Genomic DNA, 25,053 nt, shown 5'->3' with positions numbered 1-25,053 from the left:
CGCACTGCTCCGACATGACATGCGATCAGCTGTGCGGTGCGAGTTTAGCCATACAGTTTGTATGGCTAAATTCGCACCGCACCCGCAGCAAAGACGCACAGGAGGCATTTTTGCTGCCGCATCAGGATCGGATCGCACAGCGGTTCACACTTGTGCGATCCGATCCTGTGCGAACTGCACGATCGCACTGCGATATGCGATCAAACTGGGGGTGTCGTTAAGATTACATTGACACCCCCAGCGGATCGCATATGGCAGTGTGAACTGCCGAGGGTGCGTGTGCGATGCGGGAACAGGCTGCGAATTCGCAGCCTTCCCGCATCGCAATAGTGTGAACCGAGCCTTAACCTTCTACGATGAAGTGAGCTGCCACCTAGATAAAGGTAAGCCAGTGGATGTGGTGTACAGTATCTGGCCTTTGCAATGGCCTTTGACACCGTTCCCCACAAACGCTTACTGTACAAACTAAGGAAGGTAGGTATGGACCATAGGGTGAGTACCTGGATAGAGAACTGGCTCCAGGGGAGAGTCAAGAGGGTGGTGAATAATGGGGAGTACTCGGATTGGGTGGGTGTGGAAAGTGGGGTCCCCCAAGGTTCTGTCCTGGGGCCAATCCTGTTTAATTTATTCATAAATGATCTAGAGGAGGGGATATCGAGTACAATCTCAGTATTTGCGGATGATACTAAACTAAGCATGCCAATATCTTCTATGCAGGATGTGTAAACCTTACAAGCAGATCTGAACATGATAATGGGGTGGGCAACTACATGGCAGATGAGGTTTAATGTTGAAAAATGTAAAGTAATGCACTTGGGCGTCAGAAACACGAAAGCAAGCTACTCACTGGGGGGGGGGGGGACCTCTGGGTGAGTCTAGGATGGAAAAGGACCTGGGGGTACTGGTAGACAACAGGCCTGGCAGTGGCATGCAATGCCAAGCCACTGCAAGCAAAGCCAACAGAATACTAGCATGTATAAAAAAGGGGATTCACTCCAGAAATAAAGAGATTATTCTCCCACTCTACAAGACTCTGGTCCGGCCACATCTGGAGTATGCTGTCCAGTTCTGGGCCCCGGTCCTCAGGAAGGATGTGCTGGAACTGGAGAGAGTCCAGAGAAGGGCAACAAAAATAATTAGGGGAATGGAGGGCATCGGCTATGAGTAAAGACTTCAAGCACTGAACTTATTCTCTCTGGAGAAGAGACGATTGAGGGGGGATATGATATCAATGTACAAATACTGTACTGGCGACCCTAGCATAAGGAACAAACTTTTCAGAGAAAGGGAATACAATAAGACACGTGGCCACTCACTAAAACTAGAGGAAAAACGGTTTAACCTTAAAATACGTAAGCGGTTCTTTACTGTCAAAGCAGTAAGGATGTGGAATTCTCTTCCACAAGCAGTCGTATCAGCAGGGAGCATTGATAGTTTCAAAAACTATTAGATGGGCACCTTAACATATAGGGGTATACAATGTATGGTTAACAGCAAACACAAACACATCATAGGTTGAACTGGATGGACTGATGTCTTTTTTCAACCTCACAAATTATGTAACTATGTAAAAGAACCAGATGAATATGCTGAATGGGCTCAAAATGCTGTTTCTGTAGAACCGCCAGGACCAAACTTAAATCCCAAGGACACAACGGTGGGCTAACTGACGGAAGCATACATAGCACCCCTTGTATAAATGCTCGGACCTAGGAATGCAAAGTTATCGGTCTTTGAAAAAACACTGACAAGGCTGAAACTTGACCTTTAATAGTGCTTATGGCTAGCTTCATATCTACCCCTACTTGCAAGAAGGCTAGAATTCTCCTGATGATATATTTATGGGGATGCCTCTTCCTGGCCTCACACCAAGAACTGTAAGACTTCCAGACTCTGTAATAAATGCCCCTAGAGACTGATTTCCTAGTGTTTATCACAGTAGAGACTGCAGGACCAGATATACCCCGCTCCCTCAAAATCCAGGCTTTAATAGCCAAATTGTCAAATTTAGAGATTGTAAAGCAGGGTGGAATATCGGACCCTGAGAGAGCAGGTACAGACGCAGTGGGAGAACCCATGGCTTCCCATTGCCAACTTTGGAATTTGGGCGTACCAAATCCTCCTGGGACAAGCTGGAGCCATAAGAATTACTGGTTTCCCTTCTTCCTGAATGTTGTGCAGAAGTTGTGGCAGCAGCTGAACCGGGGGAAAGGCATAGATCAGGGAGAACTGCTCCCAGGGAGTGACCAAGGTATCCACTCTGACTGTGAGTGGATCCCTGGTCCTGGACACAAATTATGTATGGTTCCTTGATGTCTATGGATGCTAGAAATTCTCCTCCTTGCAGAGAGGCGATGACTGAGCTAATTGGCTTCATTCGGCATATGCGAATGTTTAAAACTGGTTCAGAGCTTTGAGATCCAGAATAAGTCTAACATCTCCGTTTGGCTTGGGGACTACGAAAAGGTTTGAGTAAAAACCCCTGAAGTCTCGTCGTCCAAAACTTCTGTAATCACTGCTTGAGACCTCAGATGGTCCAGAGCCAGAAATAAGAAACTTCTTTTTAGAGGATCTGCAGGTATGTTTGACCTTACAAACCGAGGATGAGGAAACAGCCAAAATTTTGATTTGTACCCCTACGAGACTGTGGAAATAACCCAGTTGTCCTGAATCATTTCCACCCAGGCGTCCCAGAACTATAGCAGCCTTCCCCCCACCCGACTGAGTGGGGGAGTTCCTTCGCAAGGTAGATTTAGAGCTAGGCTTGGTAGGCCTCTGGGTCCAGGGTTTCTTCTGCCCTTGACCTGAAGGCTTGTCTCTAGATCCAGGCAGCTGAGGCTGTCCAAACTGCTTGGGATTAGAAGTACTGGGAATCTGAGTGTTAGACACCTTAAAAGAAAAATGTTTACTTAACCCCCCCCTCCCCCAAATCTTTCAGATATATTTGTCCAGATTGTCTCCAAATAGGTGCTCTGCGTGAAAGAGAAAGCCAGCTAGTAATTTTTTACACGGTAATTCCGGAGACCAACTTTTTAGCCACAGGATTCTGTGCATATGAACTGACAGAAGAGCAAATCATGGCATTTGCTGTATGGAGTCCTTAAGAGCATCTACTGCAAAACACAAAGCCTGAGGTAAATCTTCAGCAGACTCTCCCTGAGAAGGAACACTCCTGGACACCCCTTAATACGGTCTTTCAAAGATTGACAAACTCCTATAGCCGCCACTGCCGATTGTATTGCAGACCCTGCAATAGCAAAGGAAGCTTTTAGTAAAGATTCCATTTTTTTATCAGCTGGATCTTTAAAAACCTGGGCATTATCTACAGGACAGGTTAGATTTCTGTTTACAGAATAAATAGCAGCATCCACTGTAGGCATTCTCCATTTTCTCGTGAATTTTTCCTTCATAGGATACAACAAAGAAAACCTTTTGGAAGGAATAAAAATCCTATCAGAATGACCCCAATCAGCATATACTATCTGCTCTAAAAGTGGATGTAAGGAAAAAGCCTGAGAATTTTAAGGAGGGCGTAAAGAGCCTAATGAGGAAAAAGAGACTTCAGAAATCTCTAAGGGAGGTCATTTAATCCTGACCGGACCATTTCAGTAAGAGACTGAATTAATCTCTGGGATTGAGAGGCCAAGAATCCTCAGCCATTTACAGCTACTTCTTCCACATCTTCTGACCAATCCTGAACTAAAACAGGGGGGCTCAGGTGAGGGGAATCTATCATGTTTTCTCCCGCCTTGTGACACTGAAGCAATCATGCCAGCAAGGCCGGCTAAAGCTGATGCCAAATCGTCCTTAGTGACGTAGGCTGAGACAGAAGCACTAGATGTGGCTACTATGCCTGACAACTGTAATGGCTCAGATTGGCCAGTCTCCTCTGGCCTCTCAGGGGAGATTAACACAGAGGATGCATGGCTAGGATCTTCCAATCCTGACGGCGGCACACTTGTGCTCCTTTCCGCTGTGCCCCCCCCCCCCCCACTCCTTTTCCATGAGGACATTGCTCCAGAAAAGAAAACTTGAGGTACATACTTTAGTGTACTCAAAGCTTGTGCCAAGCTGTAACAGCTTATTACACACAGCACAGTTTTGCCAAAGTAACAGAACCTGTCAGTGCCTGTAAACATCCACCCACAGTGACTTATGCACCCAGCTGCAGCTGCTGTGTCCTATCCAGCTTCTGACAGAAGCTCACGTCACCAGGAACACTCCTCAAATGCTGCGCCGTCTCCATCCCTTACTGCGTATGTGCGGCATGCTACGTGCACGCCTGCATGCCATGTGCACGCCAACGCGTCATGGACACGCTCCCTCTCAGCTCCACGTGCACGTAAATAGGCTGAACTTGCGTGTGCGCGATCTCCCGACACAGGAATGGCCACCGAAGGTGCTCCCTGAACCTAGAGCCACAGAGGGTAAGCGGATTAACGGCCGGGATGTACAAAGTCCGCGTGCCCGCCAAGCATCAGGAGGGTTGAGAGCAGAAAAATGTAAGGCATCCAAGGTACGCATGCCACAGCTAAATACACATACTGCCTCTAGTGGAGACATAAAACATGGCACCTAGTATCTGTTGAATTAGAAGGTAACAGTTCATCATACTGCCTATAGCTATACCTTGGACCTGTAGGGCACCCTGCTGGAACGCCTTTGGAATTAGTCTTACCAAGGGTCCGGATCCCAGGGTCCAGCGCCCAACAGCATTACAGGCAATATCTCGTTTTCCTTTACCAAGGCTCAGGTACCATCCTTTTAGTCTTTCACTTTCGGATGGATCTGATTTCCAATCCCCTTGGATCCAGAGATCTTAACCGGGATTGTAGCATAATTTTTTTTCTTCTTTAAAAATATGGAGAGCTTTTCCAACCATGACCATCACCTCTAAGACACTGGCGAAAAAAAACTGAGGTACTTCCTGTATGAGAGGGTTTATATAGAGGGGGACTTCTGTATTTTTGGTTGCCAGTGTCTATTCAACTCTAGGTTGCGTATAACCCAGATAGTAATTATTATGGCTGCTCTGTGTCCCGTGATGTACGATAAAGAAAGTATGTTTTCAAAAGATATACAATGCGCTCACATTAAAGCGGTTGTAAACTCCACTTTGTTATTTTTTTTTTTTTTCAAATATGACTTTTATTGTAAAGGTTGAATCAGACAATCAGTACAATACAGTGTAATGTAACCAAAATATGCAGAACACGAAGGTAAACAACAAGTAAGTAGGCAGAAAGCACGCATGGACGTGCTGCTAGTGCAAAGGTCAAAACATAAACTGAAACATCAACAAAAGAAAATAAGAGCATCATGTAAGCATCGACAAATGCAAAAAACCACACTTTGTTATTTTTACCTACAAGTAAGCCTATAATAAGGTTTACCTGTAGGTAAAATTATATCTCCTAAACGTGCACCGCCCCAGATCTTAAGAGCTTCTTGGTGGAACCGAGGGCTCCCACTCACAGCGCCGGAGCCCACAAGCCTGGAAGAAAGGCCAGGGGAACGTGTCAGCCCCCTCAGCGGTGACCGGGTGCAGCAGGGAGGGCTTCACTCTAAGGTAAGTATTTCATAGTATGCTAGTATGCAATGCATACTAGCACATTATGTCATTGCCTTGCAGGTTATTTTTTTCCAGAGATTTACAACTGCTTTAAGATGAATAGCCTATTTATTGTATCCAAAAATGTATTTCCTGTCAGATCAGTCGCTGCTGCTCTCCCTCCTTGTGCAGGGTTACTGGTCTTATACTTTGCCCCTTTGTAGTTTTCTGCAGGCAGCCTGTAGTAGGAGGGCTTGCTGGGCCTTCTGTACAGGCTATATATATATATATAGCATAGTCCCCACTGCTTTTACAAAGTAATAACTGGGTTTATAAAGGCATCTGGTGCACAAATGTGGACTTCTATCCTTTGCCTGGAGTTCAGCTTTAACCACTTAAGCCCCGGAAGATTTTACCCCCTTCCTGACCAGGGGGTATTTTGCGATTCGGCACTGCGTGACTTTAACGCTGTACCTAAACGAATTTGACGTCCTTTTTTTCCCACAAACAGAGCTTTCTTTTGGTGGTATTTGATCACCTGTGCGATTTTTTGATCACGCGCTATAAACAAAAAAAGAGCGTCAATTTTGCAAAAATAACAATATTTTTCACATTTTTTTATATGAAATTCCCCCAAAAAAAAAAGTAAAAATCAAAATGTTTTAAAATTTTCGGCCAATTTGTTTTATGCTACCTATGTTTGGTAAAAAAAAATCGCAAAAAGCGTATTTTGATTGGTTTGCGCAAAAGTTATCGCGTTTACTAACAAAGGGAAAGATTTTTGTCATTTTTGTTGTTTTTTTTTTTAACGCGTAATGGCGGCGATCTCCGATTTTTTTTGCGGTACTGCGACATTGGGGCGGACAGATCGGACCCTTGACTGACATTTGTGACACTTTTGGGGTTACCAGTGACATTTCTACAGTAATCAGTGCTATACATATGCACTGTTACTGTAAAAATACACTGGTTGTGAAGGGGTTAACTTTATTTGGAAGGGAGGGGCTGTGTGTATCCCTAGGGGCGTGCTTTCTACTGTGATTGGCTGTGGCTTGAGCTGTAAGGACACTGATCAACGGATCTACATACTAGATCCGTTTTATCAGTGTCTTTACAGCGAGGAGAATGACAGGCAGCTTGTTTACACAAGCTGCCTGACATTCTCCCTCTCCCCCGCCGATCGCCGAGTGACCGGCGGACATCGGGTCCGCTGGTCACACGCGCGGGGGGGTCCGTGACCACGCGGGAGCGGGAGCGCGCCTCCGGGGGCGCGCGCTCGCTCCCTAGACCCTCACAAGCTAGTGACGTAGCCCTACGTCACTTTGCCTGTGAGGGGCTGACTGCCGACGTAGATCGGCGTTAGGCAGTCGGCAAGTGGTTAAAGGCTAACTGCACCTTTTGCACCATGTTACACCTGTATTCAGGGTGTATGGTGCAAATCCCCCCCTGCCCCTCAACAGTATGCAGGGGTTCTTCTCCTCTGCAGCACTTTTAAAATTGACACAGTTGTGTGGGGCTCCACCAACACAGCCGTGTCCTTTATTTACAGATCTCTGTGAATGGATGAACTACAAGTTCAGTCTTCCACCGCAGATAAAAAAATTGTAAATCTTTTGTATAAAAAATGATTGATCATCATCGCAGCTCCCGGGAGGGTGTCCAGGGGCCACCAAAAAGACCAAAAACCAATTGTAGCCCGATATGTGTGTTGAAGATTACTGCCAAGATGATGAAAAAAATATATATTAAAAATATTTTTATCAAGTTGGTATTGTAAAAAATACAAGATTGCAGCAAGGCAACCAAAAACAGGAAGTGATAACACTTCGACATAGTATAATGTGGTATGACACCGCCTGCAAATTAATGTAGATGATGAGTGGTAACAGTGTAGATATCACCAACCAAATTACACACCTCCATCCCTAAGCATTTGTATAAAAAATGATTGATAAAACAATCAATTGGAGTCTATTGGGACTTTAAATGAAGCATTTGTCCATCTGGGAAAAATTGCTTCCATCCCTATTGATCACATCAGAGAAAGGGGGAAGGGGGATAGAAAGGGGGTTAAAATACATAATAGCAACTGGCAATTTAATATATAGGTACGGTCATACAGATCCACATGTAATATAATTATTGTAGCCAGTTGTAAAATGTAGAAATAAGGCAAAAGAAGGTAAAGGGGGAGATTGGGACTTTGAATGAGGTGTGTAGAGATGATTGGTGTTTTGACAAGATAATAAAGGCGGGTCTCACATGGTAGTATAAAATAATTTAATATAAATTGTTATAATCAATTACATATAAAATATAGAATAACATCATGGCGTATTGGTAAATGATACATCAAATAAATAATAACAAGATTAATAAAGTATCAAAAAATGGATAGAATAATAAATTGTAGTCATAATGTGGGTAGATCCAATAATCGTATAGTGGGAGAATAATTAATTATATCAAAGCATCGTAGACTCAACATGTTTCGTGGACCCAAATCGCCACTTCGTCAGGAGTGGATGCATGATATTGATCTATAAATTAATGAAAAATTGGAGTGATGATAATAAATCGAAAGAGGGAAGGATGAAAAAATGGGGGAAGGGAGGGAAAGACCCCAAACCCCCAAAAGAATGCCAACTTACATAGCAACCAGATGGTGTATGGTATTAGAGATATCAAAGGCCCCCTTGTAAGTCCCACCCGGGAGCTGAGGGCACACAGGCAGGCGGGCAAGGCGGGATACGTTGCACAACCAATGATGAGTGTGTGTTGAAGGGAAGTGAAGTACGAACCAAGAGGTGTAGCATCAAGATAGGATCTGTGTGTAAGGTAAAAGAATAATAATTATAGTGAACAAAATATTGATAAATAATTGTTCATGTTGGGGTATCATAGTGCTACATATAGATGTGAAAAGGAAGAAAAAGAGAGAGGTAAAGGACTAGAAACAGATAAAACTAGGTAGTCTATATCTGTTGAACAAGTACCAGAAACCGAAAAGTGAAGTGGGAATAGGACAAGATAGGGTGAAAATCATGACCACATATAACCCGAAGGAAATGTGCAAAAAGGAGAAAAATGAACCAAGATAAGGATATGGAAACTGTGCACTTCGTGTGAAAAGTAAAAGTTAGTAAATAAAAGTGGGAACGTGAAACAGTAGAATAGCAAAAATTACCGAAAATATATCCCAGACTCCATATAGAGGTGCCCCGCATCAGCCAAGAGCCGCAAAAGCAGTGTGGACCCAGCGTCACGATAATGCAGAGATAAGACCCAACGGGGATCCGCCAAGGACAGAGGTGGCTCTAGACTTTCTGAGGCCTTAGGCGAAATTCAAATATGAGGCCCCCCACGCACGATAAAAAAAAAGAAATAAGCAGGCGATATTAAAATTAACTGTATAAATTGCATATTTTAAGGCAAACATTAATACATCTCAGAACCTCGGTATTACACAGCTCTTAGAATCTTATTTTTGTAATTAAATTATTCTACAAAATATCTATACACAAACATTGATTATAGAAAAAAAATTTGTGGCTGACTAATCAGTTCTTGTTGGTATCTCCTAAAAGTGAAAAAAGTTGTTGACAGTGTAGTAAAAGAACACTATAGGGTCAGGGACACAAATGTGTATTCCATCCAATGCAGAGTGAACAGTGCCCCCCAACGATGCAGAGTGACCAGTGCCCCCAACAATGCAGAGTGTCTAGTGCCCCCATCAATGCAGAATGACCGGTGCCCCCATCCAATGCAGAGTGACCAGTTCCCCCATCCAATGCAAAGTGACCAGTGCCCCCATCCAATTCAGAGTCCCCAGTGCCCCCATCCAATGCAGAGTGACCAGTGCCCCCATCCAATGCAGAGTGACCAGTGCCCCATCCAAAGCAGAGTGGCCAGTGCCCCCAACAATGCAGAGTGACCAGAGTAACCAGTGCCCCCATCCAATGCAGAGTGACCAGTGTCCCCATCCAATGCAGAGTGACCAGTGCCCCCATCAATGCAGAGTGACCAGTGCCCCCATCCAATGCAGAGTGACCAGTGTCCCCAACAATGCAGAGTGACCAGTGCCCCTATCCAAAGCAGAGTGACCAGTGCCCCCAACGATGCAGAGTGACCAGTGCCCCCATCCAATGCAGAGTGACCAGTGCCTCCATCAAAATATTAGGGCTGCAGCTACAAGCCACTACTGCCTGGGCTGGCAATATAAAGAATTGTGGATGGATGGTGGTGGGGTGGTATTCCATTTAGGTCACTCGCTCACTCACTCACTCCGTCTGTCCTCTGGGCTGCTGATAGAAATCGTGGGGCCCTGTACAGCCTACCTGACAAGGCCCCCCTAGAGAAAATATCAAAGAGATATTTTGCTAAATATACACTAAAACCAGCATTAGCTGACACAAAACACAACCTAACTTACTAAATTTCTACTAAATCTAAAATTTACAAAACTGTATTGAGGTAATAAATAAAGCTCTATGTGTAAATGAGGTCTGGGGCCTCATTCACATAGGCCATGTGGCCTGTACAGTATTAATCAGTGGATTGTTTATGTGGCTGGAGCCACCTGGAGTTGCGTGCAGGCAACCTATGTTACACTATGTGGCTGTATGAACCCATCTGCAGGTCCTAATTTGAAAGGTTTATGGGTTCAGGTGTACAGCCCCCAACACAAAATGTGGGCATTTGGGGCCACTCTCCAACACCTGCCAAATTAAAACCTGCAGCTGTGTTCATATAGCTGCTGCGTCTCCATAGAGTAGCAGGTAGCTCAAGCCGCATAAGCAAATCCCTCATTCACATGGCCAGAGATCCTGTGTAAATGAGCCCCTTTAATTTATTTTATTTTTTACAATTTTATTATTTTTTTTTACTATAAAAACAATTTTTAAACAACTTTGTTGAGCAGATGAATGATCAGGAAGTGCTCTGTGCAGAGGCTCTTTGTTCGTTCACAAACTGAAGAATAGTAAATATAGTTTACTATTCTTCAGTTATGAATGAGCATGGTGAGTGAAAGGTAGCTATCACTCACTCATTGTGGAAAAAGGAAAGGAAGGGTTGGTAAATATGATATATTTACCAATCCCCACCTCCATCCTGAAACGACCCCCCTGTGTGTGGGGAGAGAAGAAGATATTGCTGGGGGGTGTACAAGGGAGATCAGAATACTGGAGGGGGGGGGGGGGGTTGGATCCTGGACAGGGAGAGTGATCATAGCGGATACATAGGGGGATTGGTTTTGGGGATAACCCAGATTAACGATTAATAAATATCCATAGAATTATTTATAGATTTGAAAAAAATAATAATAAACATTATATATATATATATATATATATATATATATATATATATATATATACATATACATATACATATACACATATATATATATATATATATATAGTAAAATGATTAAGGGTTATTATAGGTAAGGGAATGGGACTGACCTGGAGTTATGGATGCAATTGAACTAGTGCTAAGACTCAATTAGGAATCCTGCAATGATAAATATAAGCTATAGGTATTAGGAAATGGGGCATTATTAACCAGAATGGCTAGTAAAGGGTTAAATAGAAGTGATTTAGCAGTGATACATAGATTTGTAGAAGGGAACTGAGTCTGTTATGGGTGATGATAGTGTAGAAGGGGAGAAGGAATTACATTGCATAGGGGAATGAGTGATTTGTGGCAATGAGTTGTGGGAGAACCAGACTAGGAGAGAGGAGTGGGGAGCCCCAGCCACATAAACACTGAGCCAGGCTGGATAAGATAAGAGACATATAACGGTGTCAGGGAGGCAGAGCTGGTGAGGGGGAGCAGAAAAGGACATACAAGCTGGGCAGTTGGAGGAATGGGATGGACTATGAGACAGGACCAATCACATGGAAGAGGGAGTGACTGCACAATCAACTGTTAACTGAGAAGGGAAAAAGATACGAGCATAACTGGAGGGGGGGGGGGGGAGGTTGATATATGACAGGGACAGTAAGCAGGGCAAGAATCTGGAGGGGGCGAGCTGGTCTGAGAAACAAACTTACCCAGGTAGATAGAAGGTAATAGACAAAAGAAAAAGGGGCTCACCGACCTAGTGCATCACCACTAAAACCATTTATTAAAATATTAAAAAGTATACAATATACTCACAAAGCAGGTGTGATATTACACACATCAACATTGCATATAAAATCTCCAAGGTAGCCAAGGTCCCATACGTAGCTAAATGGCATGCAGAGTGCCGCATGGGGCTGCTGTGGCTGGGCTGATGTGTTTAAGGGGCGAACCCCCTTCCTCAGAGCCAGAAAAGTTACTGCTTGGCCACACTCCGGAAGGCCAGGGATTAAATGGGAGCTGGCCACACCCCTTCCTTTTCCACCCCAACCCTGGGAGTGGGAGGGGGGAGGGGGGGAAGAAAGTGAATGGGGGCGGGTAAAGGGAATGGGAAGGGAAAGGAGGGGGGAAAAGGGGGGGGAAAAGGGGGGGGGAAGGGAAAGGAACCTGGATGGGTGTAAAATCCCACCTGGGCCAGAACCCCCACCTTTCCGAGGCCAAGCCAGACTGCGTGATCAGCAGTATAAAAAAACACAGCTAGTGACACACTTAGTTTAGAACGCAAAGCAGGTGTGATATTACACACATCAACATTGCATATAAAATCTCCAAGGTAGCCAAGGTCCCATACGTAGCTAAATGGCATGCAGAGTGCCGCATGGGGCTGCTGTGGCTTGGCTGATGTGTTTAAGGGGCGAACCCCCTTCCTCAGAGCCAGAAAAGTTACTTCTGGGCCACACTCCGGAAGGCCAGGGATTAAATGGGAGCTGGCCACACCCCTTCCTTTTCCACCCCAACCAGGGGAGTGGGAGGGGGGAGGGGGGGAAGAAAGTAAATGGGGGCGGGTAAAGGGAATGGGAAGGGAAAGGAGGGGGGAAAAGGGGGGGAAGGGAAAGGAACCTGGATGGGTGTAAAATCCCACCTGGGCCAGAACCTCCACCTTTCCGAGGCCAAGCCAGACTGTGTGATCAGCAGTATAAAAAAACACAGCTAGTGAAACACTTAGTTTAGAACGCAGAGGGGAGAATAGGAAACCAAATGTAACAAATAATAATTAGACGTTACGGATTAGATATTAACATTCAGTGACATGAGTACATGTGGATTCAAATGGATATTACGAAAACTCATTGTCATACCTTCCATACAACGGCAAGTATGATATTAACAGTGCCTATGTCCACTGACCTTAGATACTGTAGGGTATACATTGTCCATAGTAATGCAGTACATGATGGTACGATGAAAAACTACAAGACAGTCGGAATTATGTGCATGTAGCCTATTTTTATATATATGATGCCTGAGTCCACTGTAAGGGGCATAGATGCTGTGGTGGGCTTACCGATGGTCTTTGTTGACTGTATGACAGTGCCGTCCCTTTGGAACGCACGCCAACCCGCACCCGGAAGCCAAAAACCGGAAGTGCGGGTGGATGCGTTCCACCGCGTCCTTCGTCACTTCCGCTCCTCCGCTATGGGCCCCTGCACGGTCCAACAAGCATCAGCCCCATGCGGCACTCTGCATGCCATTTAGCTACGTATGGGACCTTGGCTACCTTGGAGATTTTATATGCAATGTTGATGTATGTAATATCACACCTACTTTGTGAGTATATTGTATACTTTTTAATATTTTAATAAATGGTTTTAGTGGTGATGCACTAGGTCGGTGCGCCCCTTTTTCTTTTGTCTTTTCTCTCAGTTGGTTCTGGATACCCTTGATCCTGAGGGGGCAGCAAGACCATTGGCTTTTTTTCCACCTGACTCTGAAGTATCTCTCTTCCCTCCATCATATTCTACTTGAGCGCAGGAGATTTGCTTTACTACTAGATAGAAGGTAATGCAGGAAGCAGAGCTAAGATCGGAGCACTGAGAAGCGCAGGGAGAGAATGACGGGAGGCTTTGAATCGGCTACAGAGGGAGAGAGTACAGGAGGACCTGTGGTGCCCCCTTATCAGCGGCCCTGTCTGTCTTTACCTTTTTCTCTCTTTTGCTCTTCCCTTTTCTCCTGGTACCGCCAGCGGGAGAATGCAGGGGGGGAGTTACGTCGTGTCGTGATGTCATCGCTATCCATTGGCCGATTGCAGGAGCAGGAGGAGGAGACTCGCAGCACAGCACGCATGGGTGAAACCACGATGTGAGTGCAGGGCCCAGGTCTTTAATCCTGTACAAGCGCCCGCGCCGCAGCAATGTGGATGCGGCCACCGGCGGCCAAGGTTACATTTACATAATATAATACTTATATTATTTACTGGGCAGAAAGGCGGCTGCGAGGCCCCTTTAAGCGTGAGGCCTTAGGTGGCCGCCTAAATCGCCTAATTAGAGAGCCGCCTCTGGCCAAGGACATGACTATCCCGCGGGCCAACTACTGCATTTATGATGGAAAACACAGACCATCGGCACATTGACGCCAGATGAGGTCATGCGTCGACGGGGGGCGTGGCGCCGATGCGAGGAGGTTCCGCCCACCCGATCCCCCGTGTAGGAGACAGAGGGAGAAAGGAAGGGCACCCGGCTCGCATCGCAGCTCCCGGGAGGGTGTCCAGGGGCCACCAAAAAGACCAAAAACCAATTGTAACCCAATATGTGTGTTGAAGATTACTGCCAAGATGACGAAAAAAATATATATTAAAAATATTTTTATCAAGTTGGTATTGTAAAAAAATACAAGATTGCAGCAAGGCAACCAAAAACAGGAAGTGATAACACTTCGACATAGTATAATGTGGTATGACACCGCCTGCAAATTAATGTAGATGATGAGTGGTAACAGTGTAGATATCACCAACCAAATTACACACCTCCATCCCTAAGCATTTGTATAAAAAATGATTGATAAAACAATCAATTGGAGTCTATTGGGACTTTAAATGAAGCATTTGTCCATCTGGGAAAAATTCCTTCTTCCCTATTGATCACATCAGAGGAAGGGGGATAGAAAGGGGGTTAAAATACGTAATAGCAACTGGCAATTTAATATATAGGTGCGGTCATACAGATCCACATGTAATATAATTATTGTAGCCAGTTGTAAAATGTAGAAATAAGGCAAAAGAAGGTAAAGGGGAGATTGGGACTTTGAATGAGGTGTGTAGAGATGTTTGGTGTGTTGACAAGATCATAAAGGCAGGTCTCACATGGTAGTATAAAATAATTTAATATAAATTGTTTTAATCAATTACATATAAAATATAGAATAACATCATGGCGTATTGGTAAATGATACATCAAATAAATAATAACAAGACATAAATTTATACATCATCAAATGCAAGAGCTAGTAAGGGGGTCCCCAATTCCACATTCACAAGACCAACAAGATAAAGTATCAAAAAATGGATAGAATAATAAATTGTAGTCATAATGTGGGTAGATCCAATAATCGTATAGTGGGAGAATAATTAATTATATCAAAGCATCGTAGACTCAACATGTTTCGTGGACCCAAATCGCCACTTCGTCAGGAGTGGATGCATTATATTGATCTATAAAATAAATGAAAAATTGTAGTGATGACAATAAATCGAAAAGAGGGAAGGATGAAAAAATAAATAAAAAAATAAAATTGACACAGTTGTGTGGGGCTCCACCAACACAGCCAGGTCCTTTATTTACAGATCTCTGTGAATGGATGAACTACAAGTTCAGTCTTCCACTGCAGATAACAAAATTGTAAATCTTAATAGAACACAAGTGACAATTGACAATTCATCCAGCTCTCCAACTGAAATCTTGTAAAGACAAGGAGCGGGAGGAAGAGTGGGCAGGAGCCACTGATTGAAGGTGCAATGCTTTGCAGGCTCCTATAGAAAAAAATATTAAATGCACATTTTTTCCTACAAATATATGTGTATTTATGTTTTTTGTCTTAAAAAGGTGGGCTTAGCCCTTATTAAAAATCCTCTACTGAGAAGTCAGATGCAGCATCTACCTAGTGGATAAACTAGTGTAAACCCTTACTAAAGTAGCACTGTCCACGTAGGGCTTGCTGTGTGATGACTTCTTGGGCCTCCTCTGATTACCTGCAGACAGTCACTTAGGGACAGTTCACTCATCCATCCTTACTCCCAGTTGCTCGTTACTCAATAAACAGTCCAGGAGTTTTGGTTTTATATACTGTATATTGTGGATCTTGGATGGGAGAAGGAAATAGAGGGAAACTCAAACTTGAACTATTTACAGTGGATAAGGACAACTCTCACTTGGCCTCACCAGGTAATTTGTGGAAGCAGACACACTGCTTTAACCATACTACCAATTGTATGGAAGAAGTAAGTCTTCTTGCTTTCTCTAGCAGCAGACTTGTTGCAACTACTTTATCTTCAGGACACTCTCTAACATCCCCTTGACTGACACCTGTCCACTGACTCTTCCACAGAAGGGGTGGTCCTCTCAGAACAGGCCCCACAACACAGATCTGTACTCACTGTAGGCAGAATCGGATCCTCTCCAGTGTCTCCCTTCCAGTCAGCTCTGCAGGACCTCTGGGTTCAGCTCCTCTCTGATTCCCCTGTTCTCAGGTCGACCACCTGAGGCCACATGGCAGCTTCTACAGAGGAGGGGCAGCCACCCTCTCCCACTGGGACCCCGCTCTCCAGCTGAAAGACCCCAAGCACATGTGTCCTTGGCATTTTTACAGTTGCCCAGCCTGCACCATGGCACTTTTCTCTGACAATCACCAGGGCTGTACTAAATGCCTGTGCACTCATTTGTCAGGTTTCCTCCCACTGCCCAATAAGCCTCCCTATTGGACCAGTGTAAAACATTTCAGACAAGCTTAGCTGCATCTGAGTACCACAAGCAGACCTCACTAGCATATCCTGCTCTCTGGTAGGCAGAGAGCAATATAAATTTACCTGGCAATCTCTCTGGTAAGCAGAAAGATTCAAAAATGATATTCTCTCTTCTAGCACCTACCTAGGAGGATGCTACACTAACAATACAGTAACATTAAGAGTTCAGGATGGAGAGTGGGGGAAGGGGCTAGTAAATGTGTAATATGCTGGCCCCTTCCTTCTCTAAATGAATACAGTGAACACACTCATAATTGAGGCATAGTAAGCTGTGTTTATTATGCTTCAGTTTGTGAATGAACAGGAAGCAAATCAGCACATAGCACTTTCCACTCATTCACGTGGCTGCAGAGAAAGGCATGTGTGATTGAGCTTTGGGATGCACACCTATGGAAAGCACTGTATATCTTTTAAAAAGCTAATTTTTATTTTCTGTATGAGCACAGTTGTCTTATGGTGTGTGAACCATTACTATCAGCAATAGTGGCAATTGGATTTCTCAATGAAGGATTTTTGTTAAAGGGACATCTCCCCTGTTTGGACAGGTTATTATTTATTATTGTATTTATCATACTATTCATCTTCACAAGAATGCAGTGTTTATCTTTAGGAAACATTTTTTTTCTGGGTGAACGCAGTTGTTGGTCTTATCTTACAGATTTCTATTCTGTTCACTCCAAACTTGAGTTACTGTAAGTGTATACCCCCATAGGGACACATTTGCCTTTTTGTTTTGATTGCAGGCAACATGGTGTAAGCTAGCTGGTAATTTCCTTTAAGTAAGCAAGTTATGCATTTATTTACATTTAATTGCCTTTCCATCACTAGAAACCTCCCAACGTGAAAAAGCCTGCTCAGGATGAAGTATGCACCACCATGTTATGGGAACTTGGAAAACCTGTTGGTAAGTCACACACTTCCAAACACATCAGAAAACAGACTTGCTTTGGTTTATGTGAACTTAAGGAAACTTACAGTTTATTTTTTTGTGTTCATAGTTTATGACTTAAAGTGTAAGTCCAGGCAAAAACAAACTAATGCTAAAACTGCTCTCTGCCACATTCTAACCCTAATCTATCTAACCCTGTAAAGCAGAAATCGCTGTACTTATTCTGCAGCCGATCCGGATAGGTCTCTAGAGGCGGAAGTTCTGTGCAGGAGAGGACAACAATGGCTGTGAAATGCCTGGGGAGTGGCATCACCCATAGAGTTACTATGGGGCTTCTGTTGTCTGCTGCCTCTCCTGCACCCGCCTCCACGCTGAGGACGCCACTGACAGCTGCTGCTGGGACGGGACTGGCAGCAAAATAGGTAAGTATAGCAATGTTTGCTTTACAGGGTTAGCTAGATTAGGTTTAGAATGTGGCAGAGAACAGGTTTAGCGTTAGTTAGGTTTTGCCTGAGTTTCTACTTTAAAGGTCCACCATCTCAAAGTTCGCCGCCCCCCCTTGCAGTTTTGCCCTCTTCCTTTTGCCATTTCCTTTCCTCGTCTGAAATGGCGCCCCTTAGAGTTTCTGTAGTTGCTGCCTTACTTCTTAACTTATTTCTATGTGTTGGCCACAGCCAAGCTGGGGTTCTGTAAAGCTAGCCATACACATAGAGATTTATCTATTGAAATCTCCCTTATGGGCTGTTCTGTTGTGACAACCAGCATTTAAATGTGCCTTTTCCCGTGTTTAACCTCTTCAGGGCCACCCGCTGTTTTTATACTGCGGCAGGGCGGCCCTCCTGCGCAAACCGACGTAGACCTACATCAGTCACGCGCCTGCAGCTATGGGGTGAGCGTGCGCTGCGGGTGGCGCGCTCCCGCCCCCACTCTGCAGCGAAAAAGCCGGTGCATGGGTCAGGCAGCTCTGATTGCCGCCTGACACCTGCGACCGCTCCCTGCTGAGAGAGAAGAACGGTCAACTGTTGTAAACACAGCTGACCGTACTTCTCCCTGGAAGGATCATAGAGCCCCTGTGATCCTTCTATATAGGATCGCAGGTCTCTATGATCATTTCCCAAGCCACGCCCCCCCCACAGTTAGAATCACTCCCCTAGGCTCACATTTAACCCCTTGATCACCCACAATGTAACACAGCCGACTGTCCTTCTCCCTGGGATGATCGCAGAGCTCATGTGATCCTGCAATATTGGATCACATGTCTCTGTGGTCATCTCAGAGACCACACCCCCCCTTGGGTCACATTTAACCCCTTGATCACCTATACTGTTAATCCCATCCCTGCCAGTGTCATTATTACAGTAACAGTGCATATTTTTAGCATTGATTACTGTAGTAATGTCACTGGTCCCCCCAAAAGTGTCAAAAATGTCAGTTAGGGGTCCGATCTGTCTGCCGCAATGTCGCAGTCCCACTAAAAATCGCAGATCGCAAAAATTGCAGATCGCCGCCATTACTAGTAAAAAAAAAAGCAATAAAAATTACATAAATCTTTCCCGTAGTTAGTAGACGCGATAACTTTTGCGCAAACCAATCAAAATAAGTTTATTGCGATTTTTTTACCACAAATATGTAGCAGAAAACAAATTGGCCTAAAATTTAAGAAAAATTTTGATTTTTAAATTTTTTGGGAATGTTATGTAGCAGAAAGTGAAAAATGTTTTTTTTTTTTTTTTTTCAGAATTGTTGCTCTTTTTTTTTGTTTCTAGCGCAAAAAATAAAAATTGCACAGGTGATCAAATACCATCAAAAGAAAGCTCTATTTGTGGGGAAAAAAGGCATCAATTTTATTTAGACAGGAGACAATTTACCTACCAGCATGTTTTTGGAGTGTGGGAGGAAACAAGAGTACCCGGAGGAAACATACAAAAGCTTTGTTTAAACACCAGAAAAGTACACATTTTAGTAGATTGTATGTTATTTATGACAACACTAAATTATAAAAACACAGTGCACACTAACCCCTTCATGACCGCACTATAGCGGAATGACAGTTACAGCGCGGTCGCACATTGCCGGGAGGGTGTCATGGCGTCCTTCCATGGTCCCGCTTCTTGCACGCCCACTACAGCGTGCAGCAGCAGGCATCTGAGATCACTGTGTTCTTGAGACACAGCCGATCACATATCCTGGTAAAGAGCCAATCACGGTGGTTCTTTACTACATGAACAGCTGTGTCCAATAACAGTGTAAACAGGATTTGCCGCTTATTAGCATTCCTCTCCTCACGCTGACAGCGCGTGAGAGCAGAGCCAATAACTGGCAAATCCACACAGGGGCCATCTACACTGATAATCAGGGCACTTATCAGTGCCCTGATTATCAGTGCAGCCCCAACAGTGCCATCCTGTGCTGTCAACAAGTGCTCATCAGTACTGCCTGTCAGTGCCCATTTTTCAAAATTTTTAGTCTTTTTTCATTTGTTTAGCAAAAAATTTATTATTTAAATACCACCAAAAATGATAAAAAGTTTGTTTGGGTATAGTGTTGCATGACCACGCAATTTCCATTCAAAGTGTGACAGCACTAAAAGCTGAAAATTGGCCTGGGCAGGAAGGGGGTAAAAGTGCCCAGTAGGCAAGTGGTTAATAGGAATAGTGTATAATCTTCAGATACTGTAATTAGCGCAACAACTTCAATCACAGAGTAAGAGTAAAAGGTAGGAGTGAGATATCCATTAACCATCTAATTACAAATCTTCGCATTCTGTTTTCATGTCGATTTTACACAGCATCCCAACTTTTTTGAATTGGTGTTGTAGGAGGTGTCATAGGTTTAGAGTTCGGTGAAAATATAAAATTACAATATTTTAAAACCTTGAATAATTTGAATATTGTGGTGAATGTAGCTTTTATGGGCCGTTAAATAAATGTAATTGAATTAGTATTATAAAAAAAAATATCAGTTGCACACACTGTTATGCAGAGTAGCTACATCACTGCAATCTATAAAGACAGAATACCAAAATGACATTAAAGTGGAACTTTAGTCAGAAGTCCTGCTAGATCACTTTAGGCTGACCAATTTTCGTGTATAGCTATGTAAAACATTACTGTTTAAAAACCAGTAAGGGTCCTTTCACACGGCATGGTCAGTTCTCTGCTCAGCGGGGAAACGATCCGCCGATCCCCGCTGAGCAGACGGATGACAGCTCCGTCTCTGCTCTGTGTGCGGAGCTGTCATATTCCCCGCTGTCCTCTATGGGGAGATCGGATAAGAACAGACCGCCTGTCCATTCTCATCCAATCCGCCAGACGGATGGAAAATAGGGTTTCCGTCCCGATTTCATGGACAGGATCGGAATCGGATAGCAGCGGGTGTCAGCGGAGATGTTTCTGCTGACATCTGCTGCCCCATAGGGATGCATGGATCATCCGATCGGGTCCGCCTGAAAAACTGACATGCGGATCGGATCGCCCATGTGAAAGGACCCTAAGGGTCACTTTGCTCAGCGGGGGATCAATCCACTGATCCCTGTTGAGCAGACGGATTACAGGTCCGTCTCCACTCACTGTGCTGAGACGGACCTGTCAAGAATCCCGCTCTGCTCTATGAGGAGATCGGATGAAAACGGACCGCCTGTCCTTTTTCATCCCATTCTATCCACCAGACAGATGGAAAATAGGGTTACCATCTGTCTGGATTTAATGGATGGTATTGGATAGCAGTGGGTGTCAGAGTGTAAGTGCAAAGACACATGAAAACATACACGTTATGATAAAACACAGAAATGTATTTACTATAAGGTTTCTGTGTAAAAGTAACAGACAGTAATAGTGCATTCTTGAATAAATTAGCTGAATAATAACTGAGATTAAGAGCAATATAACTTGATATATTATATAAGGCTGCTTCTAGGGGAATCCACAATTGTAAATTACCCCAGAAGCAGAGGCAAGCACTTAAACAACAATGAATCACAATATAACAATTTTACACAAGCTGGATGACCTCTACTTAAAGTGGAGTTCCACCCATTTTAGTAACTTTAGATGTATGTAATCCCCTTTAAAACTACTTTTACCAATGGAAATTTTTTTTTTTTGCTAGGAAATACCTTATTTTCTTCTTTATTCATCCTCTCCTCACGTCCGGGTCCGGCCGCCGATCGGCGATTATGTCATTCGGCGATTCGCAAGGGCTGCTGGGATGTATCTCATGGAATGAAATCTCGCATTATTACACAGGTGTCCTGAGCTGTACTGTATGTATTGGATTGAGGCCGTGCTCTGGCCCGCCTCCGCCCCGCTTCCTCTCAGTGAGCGAGGACAGAAAGCATTATATCCTCACTGAGCTCACTGAGAGGAGGCGGAGCGGAGGCGGGGCAGAGCACGGCCTCAATCCAATACAATACTGGTCACCTCACAGTGGAATACTTCACAGCCATTGGTGCAGGTGCGCCTGGATATGTGCCTGGGATCCCCCTCTCTCAGGCTGGATGTCCCCAACTGGCCGTGGATGCCTGAAAAAACACGGTGGACTGACCCGGGAGGCAACACCTCTCCCCTGGGTCCAGTCTCTTCTCCTGCCTTGTGGTGATTGAATTCTCCTCAGCAGACAAGATGGTGTTCTTCATTCCTTCCTTGCCAGAGAGAATGCTGGGGTGTATAGTCCTGTCCCCAGTGGTTAGAATGGAGCCACCTGTGTTGGGAACTACATGTCCCAGAGTTCTTTGAAGTTCTTCAGCCCTCCCTGGACTGTCTAGCACCTTCTGAAAATGAGAAACAGGGGAGGGTACTGAGTCTTTGTGAATTCCTCTCACTCACTGCACAGCTGCTGGCAGGCACTCTGTCCCTTCAGTGAGAGCCTTGGTCCGCTTGGCATGGCCATGGAAGCTGTGAGGCACCCGCTACACAAGCAAATGTGACAGTTAGCAATCCCAACATTCCAGGAATGGAACTTTTTTTGAAACTGTTAAATTAATGGGTTTAGTTCCATTTTATGATATACTGCTGTTTGGGGGCTCTGGGCTTCAGCAAAATGGCAGCCTCCAGCAAGAAGCAAGTTGTTATGGGTAAAGTTCCACTTTAAGCTTTGCCCACCAATCTTATTATCGTGGAGGCAAAGTGCAATTATTTCACAAAGGACAAGTAATCACAGCCAGGTATCAAATTATAAAAAAGATCAAATGTGATTGTTGTGGGTCTTTGCACATAGTTGAAGCATCTTGTAATGTTTAAGCAAGCCTGTTAATATTATAGCTGAACTTTACATTAATAAAAACAAAAAAAAACAAAAGAAAAAAATATTTTTTTTGTTACATCGCTTACCTGTGCTGAAGTACATCACACACTGTGCAAGTAGCTGGGTCCTGGAGAAAACTTCACTGCAGGGATACTGGTCCCCTTCATGTTTTTGAACTTCTGACACTGCAATGGTTAACAGCTTTAGATCTTCAGGCAGAACAGCAGTAGTCAATGAAAGGGAGAGGGAGAAGGGGGCATGTTCCTCTCAGGCCATCTGTACCACTGTTCTGTCTGAAGACCGGAAGCTGTTATCCACTATAGCGCCAAAAGTTCAGAGCCAGGAAGAAGAAATGCACCCCCCACAGTGAAGATTTATCCAGCTGCCGCCTTCTACTAAAAGTTAAAGTAAATTAAAATTCCAAATTATAGGTCTTCACCTGAACAGGAATATAGGGGAAATCTTTCAATGGGACACTAGTTCTGGTGACCCTGTTGAAATTAAAGAATTTCCCTCTCTTTGTAGGGATTTCCTCTTATTTGCTGTTTTGGCTATAAGACATGAAGTGAAGGGTAATCTCCACAATGGGCCACTGATGGCAAAAAAAATAATCTGACAGGGTTTTATAACCCTTCCATACCCTATCCAAAATGAAAAGAAGGTTTTCTCTTTAGTTTAATTTTAATCTGCATAAAGGGATAGCTGATGTATGAGATCATTTTAAACTATGCATTCATCATTTAAATCTCAAGTTAAATCTCATTTTCTCTCAAGACCCCGAGTTTTATGAGACTTCTGGAACGCAGGCTATTTGTCAGCCAAGACACGACATTCAGGTGGAAGAAAAAGGAAGCAGTCATCATTGTCACTCAGGACACTCACACAGTGCAGCCAGTGGAGGAATTGCAGAGTTTGTATGGATGGTTCTTCTCGGAGATGGAATACACAACTTCACAGATGGCTTGGCAATAGGTGAGCAGATATGAACTCCGCAACCTCCTAAGCCTTTGTTCACAATGCCAGTTGTCATATGATTTGGCAGTTCAAAATCACATGACAAGTTGCACCCTGTTTTCAGCAATGGAACCTTTCAGATTGCAGCGACTTTGAAAAAGGTCCCTTCACTACTTTTCTGTAAATTCATTGCGACTTGCATTGGCTTCTGTTAAATTAAGTTGCAAACCGCAATGAAATCGGAGATCAAAATTGTACTGATCTGCAACTTTGAAATCATGCTGAAGTAGCCCGATTTCAAAGCCACACTGGTGTGAACTTAGCATTATCATTAATAGTTCGTTCACACTGCTGTCAGATTTTTCCTTGCAGTGCACTGAAGAAAGAAAGGAGTATGGTGATGCATGCATGTTTAAGCACATTGCACTATTTATTGCAAAATAGTGATACACGGTGCAGACTGATATTATCTTTGTATTCCTAATTTCGTCACAAATCCCAGAGTTTTTTTTTTTATCAGCTAAAAACTTATGGGACTGCTGATATCATTATAGTTAATATTACTAATACAATTTTGTCCACCAACACTGGGCTCACCATGCTGACAGAATTCCTGCTGCCTGTCTTTGATTTAAGCATTTTTATGTTAAAATCAATAACACATAGGGGGAGATTTACTAAAACTGGACTGTGCAAAATCCTGGTGCAGCTTTGTATAGTAACTAATCAGCTTCCAGGTTTTATTGTCAAAGCTTAATTGAAGCTGATTGGCTATCATGCACAGCTGCACCAGATTTTGCACTCTACAGTGTTAGTAAATCCTCCTACTATTGTTGTAAGAATTAGCCAGGGAACTCCATCCAAGTTTGGATACGGGACCCCAAAATTTGTGGTTATGTTCTTGGGATAGGGCAATGTAATTCAGAATCTCTGTATATGCAATTTTCTTAGCTAATTCACAGTACAGTCTTCCACTGCTAAGCTGATTAATTATGAACACGACCATAACAAATGTCTCCAGGGAGGAAAAAGTTAGTTATTTTTCTTTACAGAGGACTGTTGTGGTGAAAGAAGTTTATGCTTTTCTCCATAGGAGCTGCTTTTTCTGCAGGCATATCTGGAGGCCTCAGCACAACCATTGCAGTATTTTGTCATGAACTGCCCCATGAGCTTGGTGAGTAATAAACCTATTGCTGTCTGTATTTTGGGCTCATTCAGAGCTGGCATAAAAAGGAGGTATTAGGGTACAATACCCCCAAAACCAAATTGCTGGATATTTTTCAGCCCCAGTCCAGGTACCTTTAGTATGGTACGGTACAATAAATAAAAATGCTTTGCTGTGTGTGGTGGGGAGGTGCCAAGAAAATGTAGGTGAAATATAAAGGTCTTATACCACTCTAATCATGGTAAACTCCAACCCCCACTCCTGTCCATCCCTTCCTATTGCTGGTGGTAGCTGCTAGTCAACCTTGTAAGATGTTTGTTATGTGGAACCATGTCTTCCTGGCTGTGTTGTTCCAGACACAACTCAGTATACGATATAAGGAGATGAATGTG

At 43.8% G+C, this 25,053-nt stretch overlaps 1 protein-coding gene across 1 annotated transcript in view; it reads left to right on the top strand.

The window, feature by feature from the left end:
• The window catches only part of SLC39A5 (solute carrier family 39 member 5), a 97,115-nt gene that overhangs the window by 42,588 nt on the left and 29,474 nt on the right, over positions 1-25,053 (top strand). Inside the window, exons 8-10 of the mRNA XM_082245469.1 lie at positions 17,241-17,316; positions 23,317-23,514; positions 24,590-24,670. Of these exons, the coding sequence (XP_082101595.1) occupies positions 17,241-17,316; positions 23,317-23,514; positions 24,590-24,670 (355 nt within the window). The remainder of the gene's footprint in view (positions 1-17,240; positions 17,317-23,316; positions 23,515-24,589; positions 24,671-25,053) is intronic.

This window comes from Pelophylax lessonae (genome assembly GCF_965119305.1).
Source record: "Pelophylax lessonae genome assembly, chromosome: 2".
In the NCBI taxonomy this organism is placed as follows: Eukaryota; Metazoa; Chordata; class Amphibia; order Anura; family Ranidae; genus Pelophylax; species Pelophylax lessonae.
Note: the sequence above shows the minus strand (reverse complement) of the source record. Positions and strands in the feature narration are given on the sequence as shown.